Source organism: Procambarus clarkii, chromosome 43, assembly GCF_040958095.1.
Source record: "Procambarus clarkii isolate CNS0578487 chromosome 43, FALCON_Pclarkii_2.0, whole genome shotgun sequence".
Lineage (NCBI taxonomy): Eukaryota > Metazoa > Arthropoda > Malacostraca > Decapoda > Cambaridae > Procambarus > Procambarus clarkii.
Genome location: NC_091192.1, coordinates 5,936,551 through 5,958,959, shown reverse-complemented (window position 1 = coordinate 5,958,959; position 22,409 = coordinate 5,936,551). Strand labels below are relative to the sequence as shown.

The 22,409-nt window shown below is 46.6% G+C and overlaps 1 protein-coding gene across 7 annotated transcripts in view; it reads left to right on the top strand.

Moving 5' to 3' along the window:
* LOC123756005 (rho GTPase-activating protein 45) overlaps positions 1-22,409 on the top strand; it is a 975,988-nt gene that overhangs the window by 717,416 nt on the left and 236,163 nt on the right. The window contains exon 1 of one of the 7 annotated variants that reach the window (XM_069300010.1): positions 7,968-8,484. The exons of the other annotated variants lie outside the window; for them this stretch is intronic. Within the exon in view, the coding sequence (XP_069156111.1) occupies positions 8,375-8,484 (110 nt within the window). The 5' untranslated portion in view covers positions 7,968-8,374. Of the gene's footprint in view, positions 1-7,967; positions 8,485-22,409 lie in introns of those variants that run through there. 7 annotated transcript variants of the gene reach the window in all.

Below are 22,409 nucleotides of genomic sequence, written 5' to 3'. Positions count from 1 at the left end.
TCTGCATTTTTCGTCAAGCCACTGTCAATGTGAGAGAACTCGTGTCCAGCTTATAAGCCTATACTTGCATAAACCACAAGGTGAAGATTAACAATCTTTGGACAACACCCACCAGTGGGACTCGAACCCAGAAAGCACAACTACCTTCCAGTAGCTGCCATAACTAGTATGCTTTAACCCACTACACCATCAGACCCTACAAAAGAAGTAGAGACTTCGAGATATATATATATACATCCCAAACATCTCCACTTCCCGAGGGCACCAGATGAGTGTGGGGTCAGTCTGCATAAACCACAAGGTGCCATAACTAGCATGCTTTAACCCACTACACCATCAGACCCTACAAAAGAAGTAGAGACTTCGAGATATAGGTAGGGTCATCGAGATATAGGTAGGGTCTTCTTTTGTAGGGTCTGATGGTTTAGTGGGTTAAAGCATACTAGTTATGGCAGCTACTGGAAGGTAGTTGTGCTTTCTGGGTTCGAGTCCCACTGGTGGGTGTTGTCCAAAGATTGTTAATCTTCACCTTGTGGTTTATGCAAGTATAGGCTTATACATACATATATATATATTATATATATATATAAATATATATATATATATATATATATATATATATATATATATATATATATATATATATATATATACATATATATATTATATATATATATATTATATATATATATATATATATATATATATATATATATATATATATATATATATATATATATATATATATATATATATATATATATATATATATATATATTATTAAATATGACCGAAAAAGTAAGATTAATAATTCTAACTCGAATTTTCTCAATCTTTCGTACATTACGCTTCACTGTTGGAGGTAAATAAAAAATTAATTCTCCAAAATTCATTTTTATTTCTAGTCTGACGCGACATGGGCGCGTTTCGTAAAACTTATTACATTTTCAAAGACTTTAGTTCACAAATACACAACTGAATAGAACTTACGTATCTCCGATTTTATATCTACATTTGAGTGAGGTGGGACGGGTGATGAGGCATTAACACAAGACAGAACAAGAGGGGATATTAATAGGGTATTAAAAGTATCAACACAAGACAGAACACAAACAATGGGTATTGAATAGAAGTGTTTGTAGAAAGCCTATTGGTCCATATTTCTTGATGCTTCTATATTGGAGCGGAGTCTTGAGGTGGGTAGAATATAGTTGTGCAATAATTGGCTGTTGATTGCTGGTGTTGACTTCTTGATGTGTAGTGCCTCGCAAACGTCAAGCCGCCTGCTATCGCTGTATCTATCGATGATTTCTGTGTTGTTTACTAGGATTTCTCTGGCGATGGTTTGGTTGTGGGAAGAGATTATATGTTCCTTAATGGAGCCCTGTTGCTTATGCATCGTTAAACGCCTAGAAAGAGATGTTGTTGTCTTGCCTATATACTGGGTTTTTTGGAGCTTACAGTCCCCAAGTGGGCATTTGAAGGCATAGACAACGTTAGTCTCTTTTAAAGCGTTCTGTTTTGTGTCTGGAGAGTTTCTCATGAGTAGGCTGGCCGTTTTTCTGGTTTTATAGTAAATCGTCAGTTGTATCCTCTGATTTTTGTCTGTAGGGATAACGTTTCTATTAACAATATCTTTCAGGACCCTTTCCTCCGTTTTATGAGCTGTGGAAAAGAAGTTCCTGTAAAATAGTTAATAGGGGGTATAGGTGTTGTGTTAGTTGTCTCTTCAGAGGTTGCATGGCTTTTCACTAGTCAATAGTGATCCTAGTCCTAGTCAATAACGGCTTCTCCAATGGTTACGTCAAAGACATCATAAGAAGGAAAGTGAAAAGCCATGCAACCTCTGAAGAGACAACTAACACAACACCTATACCCCCTATTAGACTATTTTACAGGAACTTCTTTTCCACAGCTCATAAAACGGAGGAAAGGGTCCTGAAAGATATTGTTAATAGAAACGTTATCCCTACAGACAAAAATCAGAGGATACAACTGACGATTTACTATAAAACCAGAAAAACGGCCAGCCTACTCATGAGAAACTCTCCAGACACAAAACAGAATGCTTTAAAAGAGACTAACGTTGTCTATGCCTTCAAATGCCCACTTGGGGACTGCAAGCTCCAAAAAACCCAGTATATAGGCAAGACAACAACATCTCTTTCTAGGCGTTTAACGATGCATAAGCAACAGGGCTCCATTAAGGAACATATAATCTCTTCCCACAACCAAACCATCGCCAGAGAAATCCTAGTAAACAACACAGAAATCATCGATAGATACAGCAATAGCAGGCGGCTTGACGTTTGCGAGGCACTACACATCAAGAAGTCAACACCAGCAATCAACAGCCAATTATTGCACAACTATATTCTACCCACCTCAAGACTCCGCTCCAATATAGAAGCATCAAGAAATATGGACCAATAGGCTTTCTACAAAAACTTCTATTCAATACCCATTGTTTGTGTTCTGTCTTGTGTTGATACTTTTAATACCCTATTAATATCCCCTCTTGTTCTGTCTTGTGTTAATGCCACATCACCCCTCCCACCTCACTCAAATGTAGATATAAAATCGGAGATACGTAAGTTCTATTCAGTTGTGTATTTGTGAACTAAAGTCTTTGAAAATGTAATAAGTTTTACGAAACGCGCCCATGTCGCGTCAGACTAGAAATAAAAATGAATTTTGGAGAATTAATTTTTGATTTACCTCCAACAGTGAAGCGTAATGTACGAAAGATTGAGAAAATTCGTGTTAGAATTATTAATCTTACTTTTTCGGTCATATTTAATAATATATGTCTACAGGAAAGACTGCTACCAAAATATACTAATATATATATATATATATATATATATATATATATATATATATATATATATATATATATATATATTAGTATATTTTGGTAGCAGTCTGTCTTGTATACATATGCTGTCATGCTTCAGTCGCATATAGTCCTGGGGACCATTCAGGGACCATATATATATATATATATATATATATATATATATATATATATATATATATATATATATATATATATATATATATATGCGAACAAGCCTGAATGGTCCCCAGGACTATATGCGAATGAAAACTCACACCCCAGAAGTGACTCGAACCCATACTCCCAGAAGCAACGCAACTGGTAACTACAGGGCGCCTTAATCCGCTTGACCATCACGGCCGTCAAAAGGAAGTGATAGCCGAGGCTATTTGAGCCACTTCCCCGACGGCAACTCGGATGGTAATCTTGGGCATAGCATTTCACCAAATCACCTCATTCTTTGGGGCACACGTGAGGAACACAAATGCGAACAAGCCTGAATGGTCCCCAGGACTATATGCGAATGAAAACTCACACCCCAGAAGTGACTCGAACCCATACTCCCAGAAGCAACGCAACTGGTAACTACAGGGCGCCTTAATCCGCTTGACCATCACGGCCGTCAAAAGGAAGTGATAGCCGAGGCTATTTGAGCCACTTCCCCGACGGCAACTCGGATGGTAATCTTGGGCATAGCATTTCACCAAATCACCTCATTCTTTGGGGCACACGTGAGGAACACAAATGCGAACAAGCCTGAATGGTCCCCAGGACTATATGCGAATGAAAACTCACACCCCAGAAGTGACTCGAACCCATACTCCCAGAAGCAACGCAACTGGTAACTACAGGGCGCCTTAATCCGCTTGACCATCACGGCCGTCAAAAGGAAGTGATAGCCGAGGCTATTTGAGCCACTTCCCCGACGGCAACTCGGATGGTAATCTTGGGCATAGCATTTCACCAAATCACCTCATTCTTTGGGGCACACGTGAGGAACACAAATGCGAACAAGCCTGAATGGTCCCCAGGACTATATGCGAATGAAAACTCACACCCCAGAAGTGACTCGAACCCATACTCCCAGAAGCAACGCAACTGGTAACTACAGGGCGCCTTAATCCGCTTGACCATCACGGCCGTCAAAAGGAAGTGATAGCCGAGGCTATTTGAGCCACTTCCCCGACGGCAACTCGGATGGTAATCTTGGGCATAGCATTTCACCAAATCACCTCATTCTTTGGGGCACACGTGAAGAACACAAATGCGAACAAGCCTGAATGGTCCCCAGGACTATATGCGAATGAAAACTCACACCCCAGAGAATGAGTTTTCATTCGCATATAGTCCTGGGGACCATTCAGGCTTGTTCGCATTTGTGTTCCTCACGTGTGCCCCAAAGAATGAGGTGATTTGGTGAAATGCTATGCCCAAGATTACCATCCGAGTTGCCGTCGGGGAAGTGGCTCAAATAGCCTCGGCTATCACTTCCTTTTGACGGCCGTGATGGTCAAGCGGATTAAGGCGCCCTGTAGTTACCAGTTGCGTTGCTTCTGGGAGTATGGGTTCGAGTCACTTCTGGGGTGTGAGTTTTCATTCGCATATAGTCCTGGGGACCATTCAGGCTTGTTCGCATTTGTGTTCCTCACGTGTGCCCCAAAGAATGAGGTGATTTGGTGAAATGCTATGCCCAAGATTACCATCCGAGTTGCCGTCGGGGAAGTGGCTCAAATAGCCTCGGCTATCACTTCCTTTTGACGGCCGTGATGGTCAAGCGGATTAAGGCGCCCTGTAGTTACCAGTTGCGTTGCTTCTGGGAGTATGGGTTCGAGTCACTTCTGGGGTGTGAGTTTTCATTCGCATATAGTCCTGGGGACCATTCAGGCTTGTTCGCATTTGTGTTCCTCACGTGTGCCCCAAAGAATGAGGTGATTTGGTGAAATGCTATGCCCAAGATTACCATCCGAGTTGCCGTCGGGAAAGTGGCTCAAATAGCCTCGGCTATCACTTCCTTTTGACGGCCGTGATGGTCAAGCGGATTAAGGCGCCCTGTAGTTACCAGTTGCGTTGCTTCTGGGAGTATGGGTTCGAGTCACTTCTGGGGTGTGAGTTTTCATTCGCATATAGTCCTGGGGACCATTCAGGCTTGTTCGCATTTGTGTTCCTCACGTGTGCCCCAAAGAATGAGGTGATTTGGTGAAATGCTATGCCCAAGATTACCATCCGAGTTGCCGTCGGGGAAGTGGCTCAAATAGCCTCGGCTATCACTTCCTTTTGACGGCCGTGATGGTCAAGCGGATTAAGGCGCCCTGTAGTTACCAGTTGCGTTGCTTCTGGGAGTATGGGTTCGAGTCACTTCTGGGGTGTGAGTTTTCATTCGCATATAGTCCTGGGGACCATTCAGGCTTGTTCGCATTTGTGTTCCTCACGTGTGCCCCAAAGAATGAGGTGATTTGGTGAAATGCTATGCCCAAGATTACCATCCGAGTTGCCGTCGGGGAAGTGGCTCAAATAGCCTCGGCTATCACTTCCTTTTGACGGCCGTGATGGTCAAGCGGATTAAGGTGCCCTGTAGTTACCAGTTGCGTTGCTTCTGGGAGTATGGGTTCGAGTCACTTCTGGGGTGTGAGTTTTCATTCGCATATAGTCCTGGGGACCATTCAGGCTTGTTCGCATTTGTGTTCCTCACGTGTGCCCCAAAGAATGAGGTGATTTGGTGAAATGCTATGCCCAAGATTACCATCCGAGTTGCCGTCGGGGAAGTGGCTCAAATAGCCTCGGCTATCACTTCCTTTTGACGGCCGTGATGGTCAAGCGGATTAAGGCGCCCTGTAGTTACCAGTTGCGTTGCTTCTGGGAGTATGGGTTCGAGTCACTTCTGGGGTGTGAGTTTTCATTCGCATATAGTCCTGGGGACCATTCAGGCTTGTTCGCATTTGTGTTCCTCACGTGTGCCCCAAAGAATGAGGTGATTTGGTGAAATGCTATGCCCAAGATTACCATCCGAGTTGCCGTCGGGGAAGTGGCTCAAATAGCCTCGGCTATCACTTCCTTTTGACGGCCGTGATGGTCAAGCGGATTAAGGCGCCCTGTAGTTACCAGTTGCGTTGCTTCTGGGAGTATGGGTTCGAGTCACTTCTGGGGTGTGAGTTTTCATTCGCATATAGTCCTGGGGACCATTCAGGCTTGTTCGCATTTGTGTTCCTCACGTGTGCCCCAAAGAATGAGGTGATTTGGTGAAATGCTATGCCCAAGATTACCATCCGAGTTGCCGTCGGGGAAGTGGCTCAAATAGCCTCGGCTATCACTTCCTTTTGACGGCCGTGATGGTCAAGCGGATTAAGGCGCCCTGTAGTTACCAGTTGCGTTGCTTCTGGGAGTATGGGTTCGAGTCACTTCTGGGGTGTGAGTTTTCATTCATATATATATATATATATATATATATATATATATATATATATATATATATATATATATATATATATATATATATATATATATATATATATAGTTTACAGAAAACACACACTTATATAACAATATACCAATCAGTGTTCGAAGACCTCGTCCAGTTCCTCGGGGGTCGGGTGCGTACCCAAGATACAGCATGCATTTCCCCTCTGAACAGCGACACTGAGGCGCTGGAACATAAAACTGGCCGCTCTTGGGTCTCTAGTCTTCCCAATGAGTTCCTCGCCCAGCTCCTTCAGGAACTTAAGTGCACATTTACCTCAGGCGCCCAGAGTCTCAGAGCCTATTGGCACGAACCTGTAACAACGTTCTAGGTCCCTGTACTTGTTAGTTTTCTGGGTCTCCCTGAAGGTGGCCGCCCCGCCTCCCCCAGCTGCGCTGTAAGGTAGATAGGTATCAGCCAATGTGGATGCACAAGTGTAGTCCCACACGACCTGTTTACCTTCCCTCCACGGCTGCAGGGTGACTCCATCTGGGCGTTTTTGGCTGTTGTATATATATATATATATATATATATATATATATATATATATATATATAATTCATTGTGTCGGGGGACAGGAAGCCAGAGTATACTCATACACGTTAGGCAAATTCTGACTCCATCTGACTATATCTGTGTCTAGCTTCAGAGATAAGCACGTCACAGTTATGCCTTGGGGAGCTGAGGGCAGTCAAGAATGACAAGGAGTCACTTACAATTAGCGTGTCAACTTTGGATTCATATACGCGCTCGAGTGCAAGGATTATGGCAACCAATTCTGTCTGGAGAGTGGAGGCCCAGTTACTTAGACGCGCTCCACACTCATGGGAGAAGGAACCATCTCTCTGTCACAACAACTATTTCTTAAAAATAATTTTTGGAAATTTGGCTTAAGGCATTGTACTTTTGCTTCTTGGCGAAGCAAGGTTGTTCCCTTAATCAGCTTCTTGGGTGGGAAAGGGAGGGGCATTAATTTGGAAAGGAGTGATCTCCCATGGGGCAGGAAAGTGTCGTTGTTATCTCTCTTGGTAAGGGTGATGAAAGTTATACATTCTGAGCACAGTGGCAGTTACGGTAATCCATTTGGAGGGATGCTGACCTTCAAGGAAGAAGGCTTGGAGGGCTTCAGTGTAGGGGTTAGGGTGGGTTAGACTAAGCATCTTGATACCAATTAAAGCATTAATTTCAGTGATACGATTACTTACACATGAAATATTTAGTTCCTTCCTCATGTTTAGTAATTTAGTTGTACGGAGGCATCCGAGGATAATCCTCATGGCTTCGTTTTGCATCTTCTCCAGCCCTCTAAGCATTCTCTCAGGCACTAGAGCAAGCATGGTTACAGCATAATCAGTCAGAGACCCAATATATGAGAGATGCCACCCGCCAGCACCTTGAGAGCACGGAGCCTCTCTCCATTATAGTGGAAAGGGAGACAACTGTTGGTATCGCAGAAAGAGAGTGATCTGCAAATTTGACGCTGTAACTGATGCCTGAGCTAATGTGTTAATTGGTAGAAAGCGGAGAGTTGGAGCTTAGGAGCTAATGCTCAACCGTGCAGGCGCATCTAGACGAGTACATCTTGGTGTGCACAGAGGCGCTGAAAGTCGCTAGACATTCTGTAGATAAGATAGTGAGGAGGTAAAATGTTCCTTACGTGCTGCGATTATGACGAACTCAGTCTATCATGTGGCCTCAGACAGTGACTCTCTGTGGCGCATAGTTACCACGGCAGGATACACGGACCAGTGAGGTAGTCCCAGTGGTGGTCCCCCCAACGGTGGTGGTCCCCCCCAACGGTAGTGGTCCCCCAACAGTGGTGGTCCCAACAGTGGTGGTCCCCCAACAGTGTTGATGTTGTGTTCTGCACAACATTTGAACTCAACATCACGGGACTCTCCACTCTCACCTTCCCACATCACAAATATTCTCTATAGCATTCCCATTAAGAAAATATGGGTTAAAATGTGTGAGATGAGAAACAAATTGTGTGTGGAGGGAAGAGCGTCTTGTGAGAGCGTCTTGTGAGAGCGTCTTGTGAGAGTGGGTCAAGTGTGGGAAGGATGAAGTGACACGGGAAGATGAGGAGGCTGGTGGTGGAGTCACTCGCCAGGTGGCAGAGTGTGGAGGCTGCCAGGAGGAAGTACTCCACCCCCATCACCGCTCTTCGCACTCGATTTTCAAGTGTAAGGTGAGAATGTGGGTGGGTCTGGGGGATGGTAGGTGGGTCTGGGGTGATGGTAGGTGGGTCTGGGGGATGGTAGGTGGGTCTGGGGGGATGGTAGGTGGGTCTGGGGGATGGTAGGTGGGTCTGGGGAGATGGTAGGTGGGTCTGGGGGATGGTAGGTGGGTCTGGGGGATGGTAGGTGGGTCTGGGGGGATGGTAGGTGGGTCTGGGGGATGGTAGGTGGGTCTGGGGGATGGTAGGTGGGTCTGGGGGATGGTAGGTGGGTCTGGGGGATGGTAGGTGGGTCTGGGGGATGGTAGGTGGGTCTGGGGGATGGTAGGTGGGTCTGGGGTGATGATAGGTGGGTCTGGGGGATGGTAGGTGGGTCTGTGGTCATGGCAGGTGGGTCTGGGTCATGACAGGTGGGTCTGTGGTCATGACAGGTGGGTCTGTGGTCATGACAGGTGGGTCTGTGGTCATGACAGGTGGGTCTGTGGTCATGACAGGTGGGTCTGTGGTCATGACAGGTGGGTCTGGGTGTTGGGTCGGCAGGTTAAGGGATGGATATTGGTGTTAACGTTTACTCTTGACCTGCAAGCTAACCGAATAATCAGTATCTTTAAGTACGTGTGTTTATCTGTTTACAAGGTGTTGTGCCCCCCCGCCAGGGAGGCTCCAGAGACACGGACCACCATCCGGCCGTGACGACCGGATGGTGATGATAATGAAGATGAGTGAGGTGATAAGAGTGTGTGGTAGACACAGACCTGGTCGAGGACCGGGCCTCGGGGACGCTAAAGCCCCGAAATCATCTCAGAATAACCTCAAGGAACCTGGACACCGTCTACTTACACCTAGTCACTCCCAGAGTTTTTACAGTATACTTGTTCCTACTCACTCTAGTGTAATTACCTAAGTGTAGTTACAGCTCGTGGTGTCCCGTCTTCCCAGTACTCTTTGTCGTATAACGCTTTCAAATTATTGATGGTTTTGGCCTCCCACCAACCTCTCACTTGGCTTGTTCCAACGGTCTACCACTCTGCAAGGTCAAGCTCTGGCTCCCGAGCTACTCCTTACTACTTGTCGGTTGTCTAGATCAATTACTCCCGCCCCGTGGGTACCTTCCCCGCACTTGATAATATGTACTGAATTGGCTGTTGCAGTTTCTAACTACGAGTAATTGTGTCATTGTGTCACAACTCGTCGTACTGACCATGTCTTCTATACTTACTTTGTCTAGTCCCTTAAGAATTGTTAACGTCGTTAATATCCTGTATTATGTCCTTTCTGAAAATTTCCCCCTTACAAATTTGGGGTCAAACAAGGTGTTATTGTTAGTTCAGTTCTGTTTGTTATCTATCAAACAATTGTTTGTTATTGTTGAAAGAGTTAAGAGCTAGTAGAAGTGACTGTTACATAGGCCTAAGCCCAATATTTTCTGTTATGCTGATGATCTAGTTCTACTCCCACCCACCAAACAGCCTATGGAAACGTTGATACAGTTATATGAAAGATTTAGTGTAGAATACAACTTACTGTTCAATCCTGTTAAATGTGCTGTAGGTTGCTGGAACTCGCCGGAATCCTTTGATCGAGATCCTAGTCGAAAATTACTGGGCAGAGAGGTTTCAGTAAAGTATTATGAAAAGCATCTGGCCAGCATATCGTCAGGGGCCCGCATATCACCAGGGGCCCGTATATCGTCAGGAGCCCGTATATCGTCAGGGGCCCGCATATCGTCAGGGGCCCGCATATCGCCAGGGGCCCGTATATCGACAGGGGCCCGTATATCGCCAGGGGCCCGCATATCGTCAGGGGCCCGCATATCGTCAGGGGGCCCGCATATCAGCGCCTTCAGCAGCCAGAACATCTGCTCATTCATTGCCACATATTCCACCACGGAAGCTGGGGATCCACAGGAGGCGTCCATTCTCGCCCTCATTGCAGTCTTCCTCCTTCCTGGCCTGATGTCCTCGCCCAAACTTGAGGAAATTATTTACAAGTTAATTATATAATTTTGTATGAAAGGAATCACCCATCCAGGAAACTCGACTAATTTTTTTAACAACCTACCATTGACCACTCCTATTTGTCTAGCTATATGAATTTAATTGTCAGGAAATACAACTGAAAATGAATGATATATATAATGATGTATCACCTGGATTGTACCTGGATGGGGTTCTGCGAGTTCTTCCACTCCCCAAGCCCGGCCCGAGACCAGGCTTGACTTGTGAGACCTTGGTCCAACAGTCTGTTACTTGGAGCTGCCTTCAGGCCCACATACCCACCACAGCCCGGTTGGTTCGGCACTCCTTGGAGAAAACTATCTAGTTTCTTCTTGAAGATGTCCACGGTTGTTCCTGTAATATTTCTTACACTCGCTGGGAGGACGTTGACCAACTGTGGAGCAGGTCAGCAGGTCAGGGTATAACACAACTCCTCCACAACAAGTCCCCCAGCTGGAGTTATGGAATGATAAAGGAACTACTGCCACAGATGATTACTGGCAGGCATATTGAGCCCAGGTGCAGGGAGATCAGTGTTACACGAGCTGGGGGGGGGGGTCGGGATTTTGAGCTGGAAATCTCTTGAATGTACAACAGTCCCAGAATCTGTTGATGTACAATACTGAAGGTGTACAAACGTCTATAATTGTCATGGGATGCTTACTTCATGTGAGTTTGACCTCTGAATGTCTCATCGCCTGTAATTGTGTAGTATCATATGTGCCAATATGTATATTACCGATCTAATGGTAAACCTCACTTTACAATATATCATCTTACATGTTGCTATCTCTGTTAACTCTGTCTACAATATATATGTTAGGTTTTGACTGTTGTGCACCTGTTTAGTCCAGCCAGTGTTGTAATGATGGGTATAAGTTGTTAAGGTTGTGATTCAGACGAGTGTCACCGTGCTGGCCTGTTATTGTGACACTCTTGTGTAATTAATATACTGTAATTGTTACATAACTTGTCGAGTTATAACTGTACAACAAGTTATGAATAGTCTTTGGTTTGATTCTAGAGTAGTGATGCCCAGTTTCATAGGTCTCTTGTGACACTCTACTTTATAAGCGTCTAGTGAGGTTCAGCCTCATGAGTTAGGTTCAGCTTGATGAGCGTCTAATGAGGCTAAGCTTAATTAGCTAGCGAGGTTCAAGTTTCTCTTCCACGCTGGTTCTGTCTACTCCAAAGATGTCTTCAAGTATAGTCAGGTTGAGCTCCTTGTTAGTAGAATGGACTCTCACCCTCCTGGTGTGTGTGTACTCACCTAATTGTACTCTCCTAATTGTGCTTGCCGGGGTTGAGCTCTGGCTCTTTGGTCCCGCCGCTCAATCGTCAATCAACTGGTGTACAGATTCCTGAGCCTAATGGGCTCTATCATATCTACATTTGAAACTGTGTATGGAGTCAGCCTCCACCACATCACTTCCTAGTGCATTCCGTTTACTAACTACTCTGACACTGAAAAAGTTCTTTCTAATGTCTCTGTGGCTCATTTGGGTACTCAGCTTCCACCTGTGTCCCCTGGTTCGCGTCCCTCCAGTGTTGAATAGTTTATCCTTGTTTACCCGGTCGATTCCCCTGAGGATTTTGTAGGTTGTGATCATGTCCCCCCTTACTCTTCTGTCTTCCAGTGTCGTAAGGTGCATTTCCCGCAGCCTTTCCTTGTAACTCATGCCTCTTAGTTCTGGGACTAGTCTAGTAGCATACCTTTGGACTTTTTCCAGCTTCGTCTTGTGCTTGACAAGGTACGGGCTCCATGCTGGGGCCGCATACTCCAGGATTGGTCTTACATATGTTGTGTACAAGATTCTGAATGATTCCTTACACAGGTTCCTGAACGCCGTTCTGATGTTAGCCAGCCTCGCATATGCCGCAGACGTTATTCTCTTTATGTGGGCTTCAGGAGACAGGTTTGGTGTGATATCAACTCCTAGATCTTTCTGTCTGTTTCATTAAGTACTTCATCTCCTATTCTGTATCCTGTGTCTGGCCTCCTGTTTCCACTGCCTAGTTTCATTACTTTGCATTTACTCGGGTTGAACTTCAACAGCCATTTGTTGGACCATTCACTCAGTCTATCTAGGTCATCTTGTAGCCTCCTACTATCATCCTCTGTTTCAATCCTCCTCATAATTTTTGCATCGTCGGCAAACATTGAGAGGAACGAATCTATACCCTCTGGGAGATCATTTACATATACCAGAAACAGTATGGGTCCAAGGACTGACCCCTGCGGGTGTGTGTGTGTGAAATTGAAATTGAAATTGAAATAAGTTTATTGAGGTAAAATACACACAAAGGGATGAGGTAGCTCAAGCTATTCTCACCCCATTCAGTACAACGTGTTAATACATACATAGACACACATCACAAATAAACATATTACCAAACATTCTGAGAGGTAAACATATACATTTCCTCCTTCACAAGTGTATGTGTGTGTGTAATTACCTAAGTGTAGTTACAGGATGAGAGCTACGCTCGTGGTGTCCCGTCTTCCCAGCACTCTTTGTCATATAACGCTTTGAAACTACTGACGGTCTTGGCCTCCACCACCTTCTCACCTAACTTGTTCCAACCATCTACTACTCTGTTTGCGAAAGTGAATTTTCTTTAATTTCTTCGGCATCTGTGTTATGTAGTTTATATCTATGACCTCTTGTTCTTAAAGTTCCAGGTCTCAGGAAATCTTTCCTATCGATTTTATCAATTCCTGTTACTATTTTGTACGTAGTGATCATATCACCTCTTTTTCTTCTGTCTTCTAGTTTTGGCATATTTAATGCCTCTAACCTCTCCTCGTAGCTCTTGCCCTTCAGTTCTGGGAGCCACTTAGTAGCATGTCTGCACCTTTTCCAGTTTGTTGATGTGCTTCTTAAGATATGGGCACCACACAACAGCTGCATATTCTAGCTTTGGCCTAACAAAAGTCGTGAACAATTTCTTTAGTATATCGCCATCCATGTATTTAAAAGCAATTCTAAAGTTAGAAAGCGTGGCATAGGCTCCTCGCACAATATTCTTTATGTGGTCCTCAAGTGATAGTCTTCTATCTAGAACCACCCCTAGATCTCTTTCTTTATCAGAATTCTTTAAAGATTTCTCACATAATATATAGGTTGTGTGAGATCTATGTTCTCCTATTCCACATTCCATAACATGGCATTTATTAACATTAAATTCCATTTGCCAAGTGGTGCTCCATATACTTATTTTGTCCAGGTCATATTGAAGGGCATAACAATCATCTAAGTTTCTTAGCCTTCCTATTATCTTAGCATCATCAGCAAACATGTTCATATAATTCTGTATACCAACTGGTAGATCATTTGTGTAGACAATAAACATCACTGGTGCAAGAACTGAACCCTGTGGTACTCCACTTGTGACATTTCTCCAGTCCGATACATTGCCTCTGATCACTGCCCTCATTTTTCTATCAGTCAGAAAATTTTTCATCCATGTTAGAAGCTTACCTGTCACCCCTCCAATATTTTTCAGTTTCCAGAACAACCTCTTATGTGGAACTCTGTCGAAGGCCTTTTTTTTTTAGGTTCAGATAGATGCAGTCAACTCAACCATCTCTTTCCTGTAATATCTCTGTTGCTCGATCATAGAAACTGAGTAAATTCGATACACAGGATCTTCCAGTTTGAAAACCATACTGTCTGTCTGATATTATATCATTTCTCTCCAGGTGTTCTACCCATTTAGTTTTAATTATTTTTTCCAATATTTTGACTATTACACTTGTCAATGTTACCGGTCTATAATTAAGGGGGTCGTCCATGCTTCTACTTTTGTTGATTGGAACTATGTTAGCCTTTTTCCACACATCAGCTACAACTCCTGTTAACAGGGATGCCTGAAAAATCAGTTGAAGAGGAATGCTGAGCTCAGGTGCACATTCTCTCAGAACCCATGGTGAAACTCCATCTGGACCAACTGCTTTGTTCTTATTTAGCTCCTTGATGATATAGCTAAATATATCACACACACACACACACACACACACACACACACACACACACACACACACACACACACACACACACACACACACACACACACACACACACACACACACACACACGGAAGGGTTGTATTGCGTGCGGTGTGTGGGTGCATGAAGCAGTGAGAGTTACTAGTATACAATACCAGGGAGTGGTGACGCTAGGTGTTGCATGAGGCGTGAGGGGCGGTAATGCATGAGGCAGGTGTGTGAGTAGGCGGTGACGTGTTCCCTCACAGACCACAAGCACTTCCACTCCGTGTGGAGCCACCTCATGTTATGGTGATCAGCTGGTACTCGCCGGAACCTCATTATTCCTCCACACAGACACTCCGTAACGCTGCGTGTTGGGGGCCCAGCTACGATGTCCTGCGTCACCCAGGGTGTCCTGCGTCACGCAGGGTGTCCTGCGTCACGCAGGGTGTCCTGCGTCACGCAGGGTGAGGCACACATTGAGGCAACACCCGGCAGCTAGAGAACACTAGAGGAGATGGAGCCAGACAGCAGTGGCAAGACTGGACGCCAAAAAGCATCACCTGGAGGTGGTTGAGGCACTAGAGGCAGCAGACACTAGAGGCAGCAGACACTAGAGGCAGGAGTACTACAGTCTCTATAGATACCAAAAGAGGCCGCCAAGGTCGAGGTACAAGACAAGGTTAAGGCAAGGCAAGGCAAGACGAGGTTAAGACAACCTTGCAGTACCTCACCAGAGAGGAGAGTGAGCCAGACTCCTGCATAAGTCGTTAGTGTACCTAAACAACCCTAATAACGGCTCCTATTACAACGTCGCAGTTTAACGTATAATCTACCTAAGGCCAAAAATATTCGTAGTCAATGGAAGCGGCTCGCCAAATTGACATATTGTCCCGTTTTCTGTTTTGGGTCCTCCGGTAAGTTATAATAAGGCACGTTAGTACGACAGTTTCTTGACGTTGGGGACCTCAGGAGGACGGGCTGGCCCAAGAGTGGGTAGACAGATGCTACACAATAGCCCTACTGGCAAGATAGATAAACCATATACATTAGTTTATATGGAAGTTATTATATACACTTGACAAATGTTGTAGTGACTACAAGGTTATGTTTATTATTATTATTATTATTATTATTATTATTATTATTATTATTATTATTATTATTATTATTATTATTATTATTATTATTATTATTATTGTTATTAAGAAATGGGGAACGCGGTTGCGCCCAGGTCGTTCTTCCTTAAACCTGGGGTCTGACGGCTGAGTGGACAATGCTCGGTATTCGTAGTCCTAAGGTTCCATGTTCGATCCCCGGTGGAGGCGAAAACAAATGAACAAAGTTTCTTTCACCCTGATGATCCTGTTCACCCAGCAGTAAATAGGTACCCGGTAGTTAGACAGCTGCCACGGGCTGCTTCCTGGGGATGGGGGGGGGGAAACAAAAAGGAGGCCTGGTCGAGGACCGGGCCTCGGGGACGCTAAGCCCCGAAATTATCTCAATTTTTTTTTTTTTTTTTTAATTTTTCCCCGAGGAGCGAGTTTATTGGGCAGCGCCACTCATCTTGTGAGTGGACACACCGCCATAGCAGCATGTACAACACTCCCCAATAGGAAGAAAACCCGCTGGGTTGTTCATCCTGTCACTTGTACCCAGACACAGCTGGGACTTGCGTAACTGTCTCAAGTGAACAGCTCCTCAAACAAGAAGATTAACATTTATCAACCCTTAAAAGCTTACGTTATCTTGCGGGTGCAAAATGGGGAAATCTTTTAAGAACAGTATCAATATTTGACAAATAGTGTTTTCCTAACTCAAACAATGTGGGGTGCATTATTCTACACATATTCCTAATGTGTCTCAGGTGTTCACATTCACGTAGATAGTGGTCAAGGCGGTGTCCATCACTCTCACCACAGATTCTGCAACTTCGCTGATCAACTGTTGTTTCCATTCCATATCTCCATGGATATTTGTATCCAAGACGGATTCTCGCTATTACTGATTCTCTCCCTCGTCGTCCATAATGATTGGGATTGCCAGCTGCAACCATGTTGTACCATCGTACAGATTCACTGGTTTGTGCTTCTATCCTCCTTTCCTCAGTTACCTTGTCACGGTGATGTTGCCTGATAATACCTCTAATTTGTAGTAGAGTCTTGGGTATGAAGTATTCAATATGGTCTCCTTCAGCGCCTTCAGCAGCCAGCACATCTACTCGTTCATTCCCACATATTCCAACATGGGAGGGGATCCACAGAAACTTGATGACTCTTCCCTGATTGGTAAGTACTCTTACAGCTCTCTTAATTTCAGCGACTATTGCAAGATTTTCTGCCTGATTTTTACTTAGGCTTTGCAGTGCTGCTTTTGAATCGGTGCAAATCAGTGCACCATTAGTGTTCCATTCAAGAAACCTTAACGCCATAACAATGGCAGTTAGCTCTGCTTGCGTTGAAGAGGCATAGTTCTAAATACGTGCTTTTTCTTCATTTCTGCGTTGGAAAGTATTATCCTTGATTACCGTGTATGCTGCACCAGCCCTGCCATTGACAGGATTCAAGATAAGAATAAAATGCTAAGTATTGAGAGAATGCACAGTGAAGAAATGTTTAATACTGTCAAAAAGTGTCAATATGTCATTATTCCGTCAAGAGTTGTACTTGACAGGTTGTGAGGATGGAGGCAGTGTTCCCGGGTGTGTTCCTGGTGTGTTTCAACAGCACACATGTGCCAGCTGTGGAAGGTGGCCCACACAGGGGGGGGGGGGCAGCATGGCACTCCAGGCACTGATGCCATATATGCCTGGTCCATATACCCCGGTCTCTGGCCCCTTCTCTCACCCCGTCTCTCACTTCCCCTCACAGTCCCCTCCTCTCACTAAGGTGCCGAGGCTGGCAGCCTTCAGGTGTGTGTGTGTGTGCGGAGGGGGGGGGGGAGGGGGTGACAGGAGGACTGCTGTAGTGATTGTGGCACCTGGCATCTGCGGTGCCGTGGTGGCCATGACCGAGTGGGTGGTGTGGTCAGTGTCCCGCCAGGAGGCACCCTGGGGCCACACCTGGCGCTGCTCCCCCGATAGTCAGATGTGTGCTGGTGCTAGGTGTGCCGGTGGTAGTCAGGTGTGTGCTGGTGGTAGTCAGGTGTGTCCTGGTGGTAGTCAAGTGTGTGCTGGTGGTAGTCAGGTGTGTCCTGGTGGTAGTCAGGTGTGTGCTGGTGGTAGTGAGGTGTGTGCTGGTGGTAGTAGTCAGGTGTGTGCTGGTGGTAGTCAGGTGTGTGCTGGTGGTAGTAGTCAGGTGTGTGCTGGTGGTAGTCAGGTGTGTCCTGGTGGTAGTCAGGTGTGTGCTGGTGGTAGTGAGGTGTGTGCTGGTGGTAGTCAGGTGTGTCCTGGTGGTAGTCAGGTGTGTGCTGGTGGTAGTGAGGTGTGTGCTGGTGGTAGACAGGTGTGTGCTGGTGGTAGTAGTCAGGTGTGTGCTGGTGGTAGTGAGGTGTGTGCTGGTGGTAGTGAGGTGTGTGCTGGTGGTAGTCAGGTGTGTGCTGGTGGTAGTCAGGTGTGTGCTGGTGGTAGTCAGATGTGTGCTGGTGGTAGTCAGATGTGTGCTGGTGGTAGTGAGGTGTGTGCTGGTGGTAGTGAGGTGTGTGCTGGTGGTAGTAGTCAGGTGTGTGCTGGTGGTAGTCAGGTGTGTGCTGGTGGTAGTGAGGTGTGTGCTGGTGGTAGTCAGGTGTGTGTGCTGGTGGTAGTCAGGTGTGCTGGTGGTAGTGAGGTGTGTGCTGGTGGTAGTCAGATGTGTGCTGGTGGTAGTCAGGTGTGTGTGCTGGTGGTAGTCAGGTGTGCTGGTGGTAGTCAGGTGTGTGCTGGTGGTAGTCAGGTGTGCTGGTGGTAGTCAGGTGTGTGCTGGTGGTAGTCAGGTGTGTGTGTGCTGGTGGTAGTCAGGTGTGTGCTGGTGGTAGTCAGGTGTGTGCTGGTGGTAGTCAGGTGTGTGCTGGTGGTAGTCAGATGTGTGCTGGTGGTAGTCAGGTGTGTGTGTGCTGGTGGTAGTCAGGTGTGTGCTGGTAGACAGGTGTGTGCTGGTGGTGGTAGACAGGTGTGTGCTGGTGGTAGTCAGGTGTGTGCTGGTAGAGAGGTGTGTGCTGGTGGTAGTCAGGTGTGTGCTGGTGGTAGTCAGGTGTGTGCTGGTGGTAGTCAGGTGTGTGCTGGTGGTAGACAGATGTGTGCTAGTGGTAGACAGATGTGTGCTGGTGGTAGTCAGGTGTGTGCTAGTGGTAGTCAGGTGTGTGCTGGTGGTAGTCAGGTGTGTGCTGCTGGTAGACAGATGTGTGCTGGTGGTAGTCAGGTGTGTGCTAGTGGTAGTCAGGTGTGTGCTGGTGGTAGTCAGGTGTGCTGGTGGTAGTCAGGTGTGTGCTGCTGGTAGACAGATGTGTGCTGGTGGTAGACAGATGTGTGCTGGTGGTAGTCAGGTGTGTGCTAGTGGTAGTCAGGTGTGTACTGGTCGTAGAGAGATGTGTGCTGGTGGTAGTCAGGTGTGTGCTGCTGGTAGACAGATGTGTGCTGGTGGTAGACAGATGTGTGCTGGTGGTAGACAGATGTGTGCTGGTGGTAGACAGATGTGTGCTGGTGGTAGTCAGGTGTGTGTGCTGGTGGTAGACAGATGTGTGCTGGTGGTAGTCAGGTGTGTGTGCTAGTGGTAGTCAGGTGTGTGTGCTGGTGGTAGTCAGGTGTGTGTGCTAGTGGTAGTCAGGTGTGGAGCTGGAGGATACTGAGAGGTATAGTGAGGTGTTGTGAAGATGATTGTGAAGTATTGTACTTGTGAAAGTGACGTGTGAAGAAAATTTTGGTTACATTCAAAAATATTTATTTCCGGAAAGTGAAGATGAAAATAAGTGATAGTGATTATAATAAGGAAAAGTGTTGAATATGCCAATAAAATTGTGATTGTGAACCAAATAGTGACCAATTACAGTGACTGAACACACTTGTAATTTTAAGGACCAAAATAGTGTGGATAAGAATGGCTTGCTGGCCCTTGTTAACTGGTGAGTGGCCAAGACCGGTAGTTATGGTGACTGTTGATCTACAAGTGTTTAGTGGGGAACTTTTCACTGTACCTGAGGCAGCGTTACTGTGCCTGAGGCAGCGTTACTGTGCCTGAGACAGCGTTACTGTGCCTGAGGCAGCGTTACTGTGCCTGAGACAGCGTTACTGTGCCTGAGACAGCGTTACTGTGCCTGAGGCAGCGTTACTGTGCCTGAGGGAGCGTTACTGTGCCTGAGGCAGCGTTACTGTGCCTGAGACAGCGTTACTGTGCCTGAGGCAGCGTTACTGTGCCTGAGGCAACGTTACTGTGCCTGAGGCAGCGTTACTGTGCTTGAGGCAGCGTTACTGTGCCTGAGGCAGCGTTACTGTGCCTGAGGCAACGTTACTGTGCTTGAGGCAGCGTTACTGTGCCTGAGGCAGCGTTACTGTGCCTGAGACAGCGTTACTGTGCCTGAGGCAGCGTTACTGTGCCTGAGACAGCGTTACTGTGCCTGAGGCAGCGTTACTGTGCCTGAGGCAGCGTTACTGTGCCTGAGGCAGCGCTACTGTGCCTGAGGCAACGTTACTGTGCCTGAGGCAGCGTTACTGTGCCTGAGACAGCATTACTGTGCCTGAGGCAGCGTTACTGTGCCTGAGGCAGCGTTACTGTGCCTGAGACAGCGTTACTGTGCCTGAGGCAGCGTTACTGTGCCTGAGGCAGCGTTACTGTGCCTGAGGCAGCGTTACTGTGCCTGAGGCAGCGTTACTGTGCCTGAGGCAGCGTTACTGTGCCTGAGGCAGCGTTACTGTGCCTGAGGCAGCGTTACTGTGCCTGAGGCAGCGTTACTGTGCCTGAGGCAGCGTTACTGTGCCTGAGACAGCGTTACTGTGCCTGAGGCAGCGTTACTGTGCCTGAGGCAGCGTTACTGTGCCTGAGGCAGCGTTACTGTGCCTGAGGCAGCGTTACTGTGCCTGAGACAGCGTTACTGTGCCTGAGGCAGCGTTACTGTGCCTGAGGCAGCGTTACTGTGCCTGAGACAGCGTTACTGTGCCTGAGGCAGCGTTACTGTGCCTGAGGCAGCGTTACTGTGCCTGAGGCAGCGTTACTGTGCCTGAGGCAGCGTTACTGTGCCTGAGGCAGCGTTACTGTGCCTGAGGCAGCGTTACTGTGCCTGAGGCAGCGTTACTGTGCCTGAGGCAGCGTTACTGTGCCTGAGGCAGCGTTACTGTGCCTGAGGCAGCGTTACTGTGCCTGAGGCAGCGTTACTGTGCCTGAGGCAGCGTTACTGTGCCTGAGGCAGCGTTACTGTGCCTGAGGCAGCGTTACTGTGCCTGAGGCAGCGCTACTGTGCCTCACATACAATGTATACCTGGAGCGTGAAACACACTTGAGATACTGGACGAGATAAATAAATATACCAATACAGTAATACTGAGAGATTATATCAATTAGGTTGTACCTTTGTTCAGAGGTTGGGGGGCCAGAAACTTTAGGCTAACCTCGCCCATTTTTTAACAGTTACAACTGTAGGGTAGGTACCCAACATGGTCGGTACCGTGTTAGAATACATGAGACGAGTGGCAAAACATAGAGTGAGAGAGACATGCATATAGTAAGAAACAAACACAGAGATCGACATAAAGATTTAGAGCGAGATTACTGACCATCACTGACCAATGTTGTCAGTGATGGTCACACACACACACACACACACACACACACACACACACACACACACACACACACACACACACACACACACACACACACACACACACACACACATCCGGGCGCCGGTGGCTGTGTGGATAGCACACTGGGCACGTAATCCTGTGGCCCTGTTTCGATTCCCGGCGCCGGCGAGAAACAATGGGCAAAGTTTCTTTCACCCTGATGCACCTGTTACCTAGCAGTAAAAAGGTACCTGGTAGACAGCTGTTACGGGCTGATTCCTGTGTGCGTGTGTGTGTGGAAAAAAAATTAATCGTTAATAACAGTTGAGAGGCGGGACCAAAGAGCCAGAGCCCAACCCCCGCAAGCACAACAAGGCGAGTACTGACACAGGCCGCCTGCTATCATAACTCATGCAATATTTCACATTTACGAACCTAATCCTTCACCTTTACCTCTCTAGCATGTTAACTGCACGGCCCCCAATCCGTGTGTGTGTAGTGACAGTCTTGACCAGACCACACGCTACAAGGTGAAGGGACGGACCGAAACGTCGTCGTCCCTTCACTTTCTAGTGTGTGGTTTGGTCAACATATTTCAGCCACGTTATTGTGACTCCTCGTCTGCACGTAGTGAGTGTTTTGTTGTGTCATCAGTTTATTGATGACAGTTTATTAGGTTTATTGAGCACTTTATTGGGTTTGAGTTTATTGGGCAGCACCACTCATTTATACATGTAGCTCCACAGATCCCCACTTGACCAAGACTTACATGTCTTAGTACTTTTAAACAAATGTTCTCAACACGTTATTAACGATGAAATGATTACAATGATGCTTTCTCATTGGAGTTTATCATTATATTATTATTTTGACTATAATGCTCATGAACAGGGAACATTTTGTAGCGCTCTGGGAGGCTGGTGGTGGTGAGAGGCAGGGGATGGCAGCCAGGATGGGCTCCAGGGGAGGGGGGTAGGGAGGGGCCAGGCCCCCCTAGTGTAGGGGAAGGGATGGGGTAACACTCAATGAAGGTAAGGATGGGTAGGCACCCCTACGGGAACCAGGAAGGCAAGTAGAAGAGGATGGCAGGGGGGGGGGGGGGGCTGAGAGGGATGGGAATGGCAGGGAACTGACAGGGATGGGGATGGCAGGGGCTGAGAGGGATGGGGATGGCAGGGGCCGAGAAGGATGGGAATGGCAGGGAACTGACAGGGATGGCAGGGGGCTGACAGGGATGGCAGGGGCTGACAGGAATGGCAGG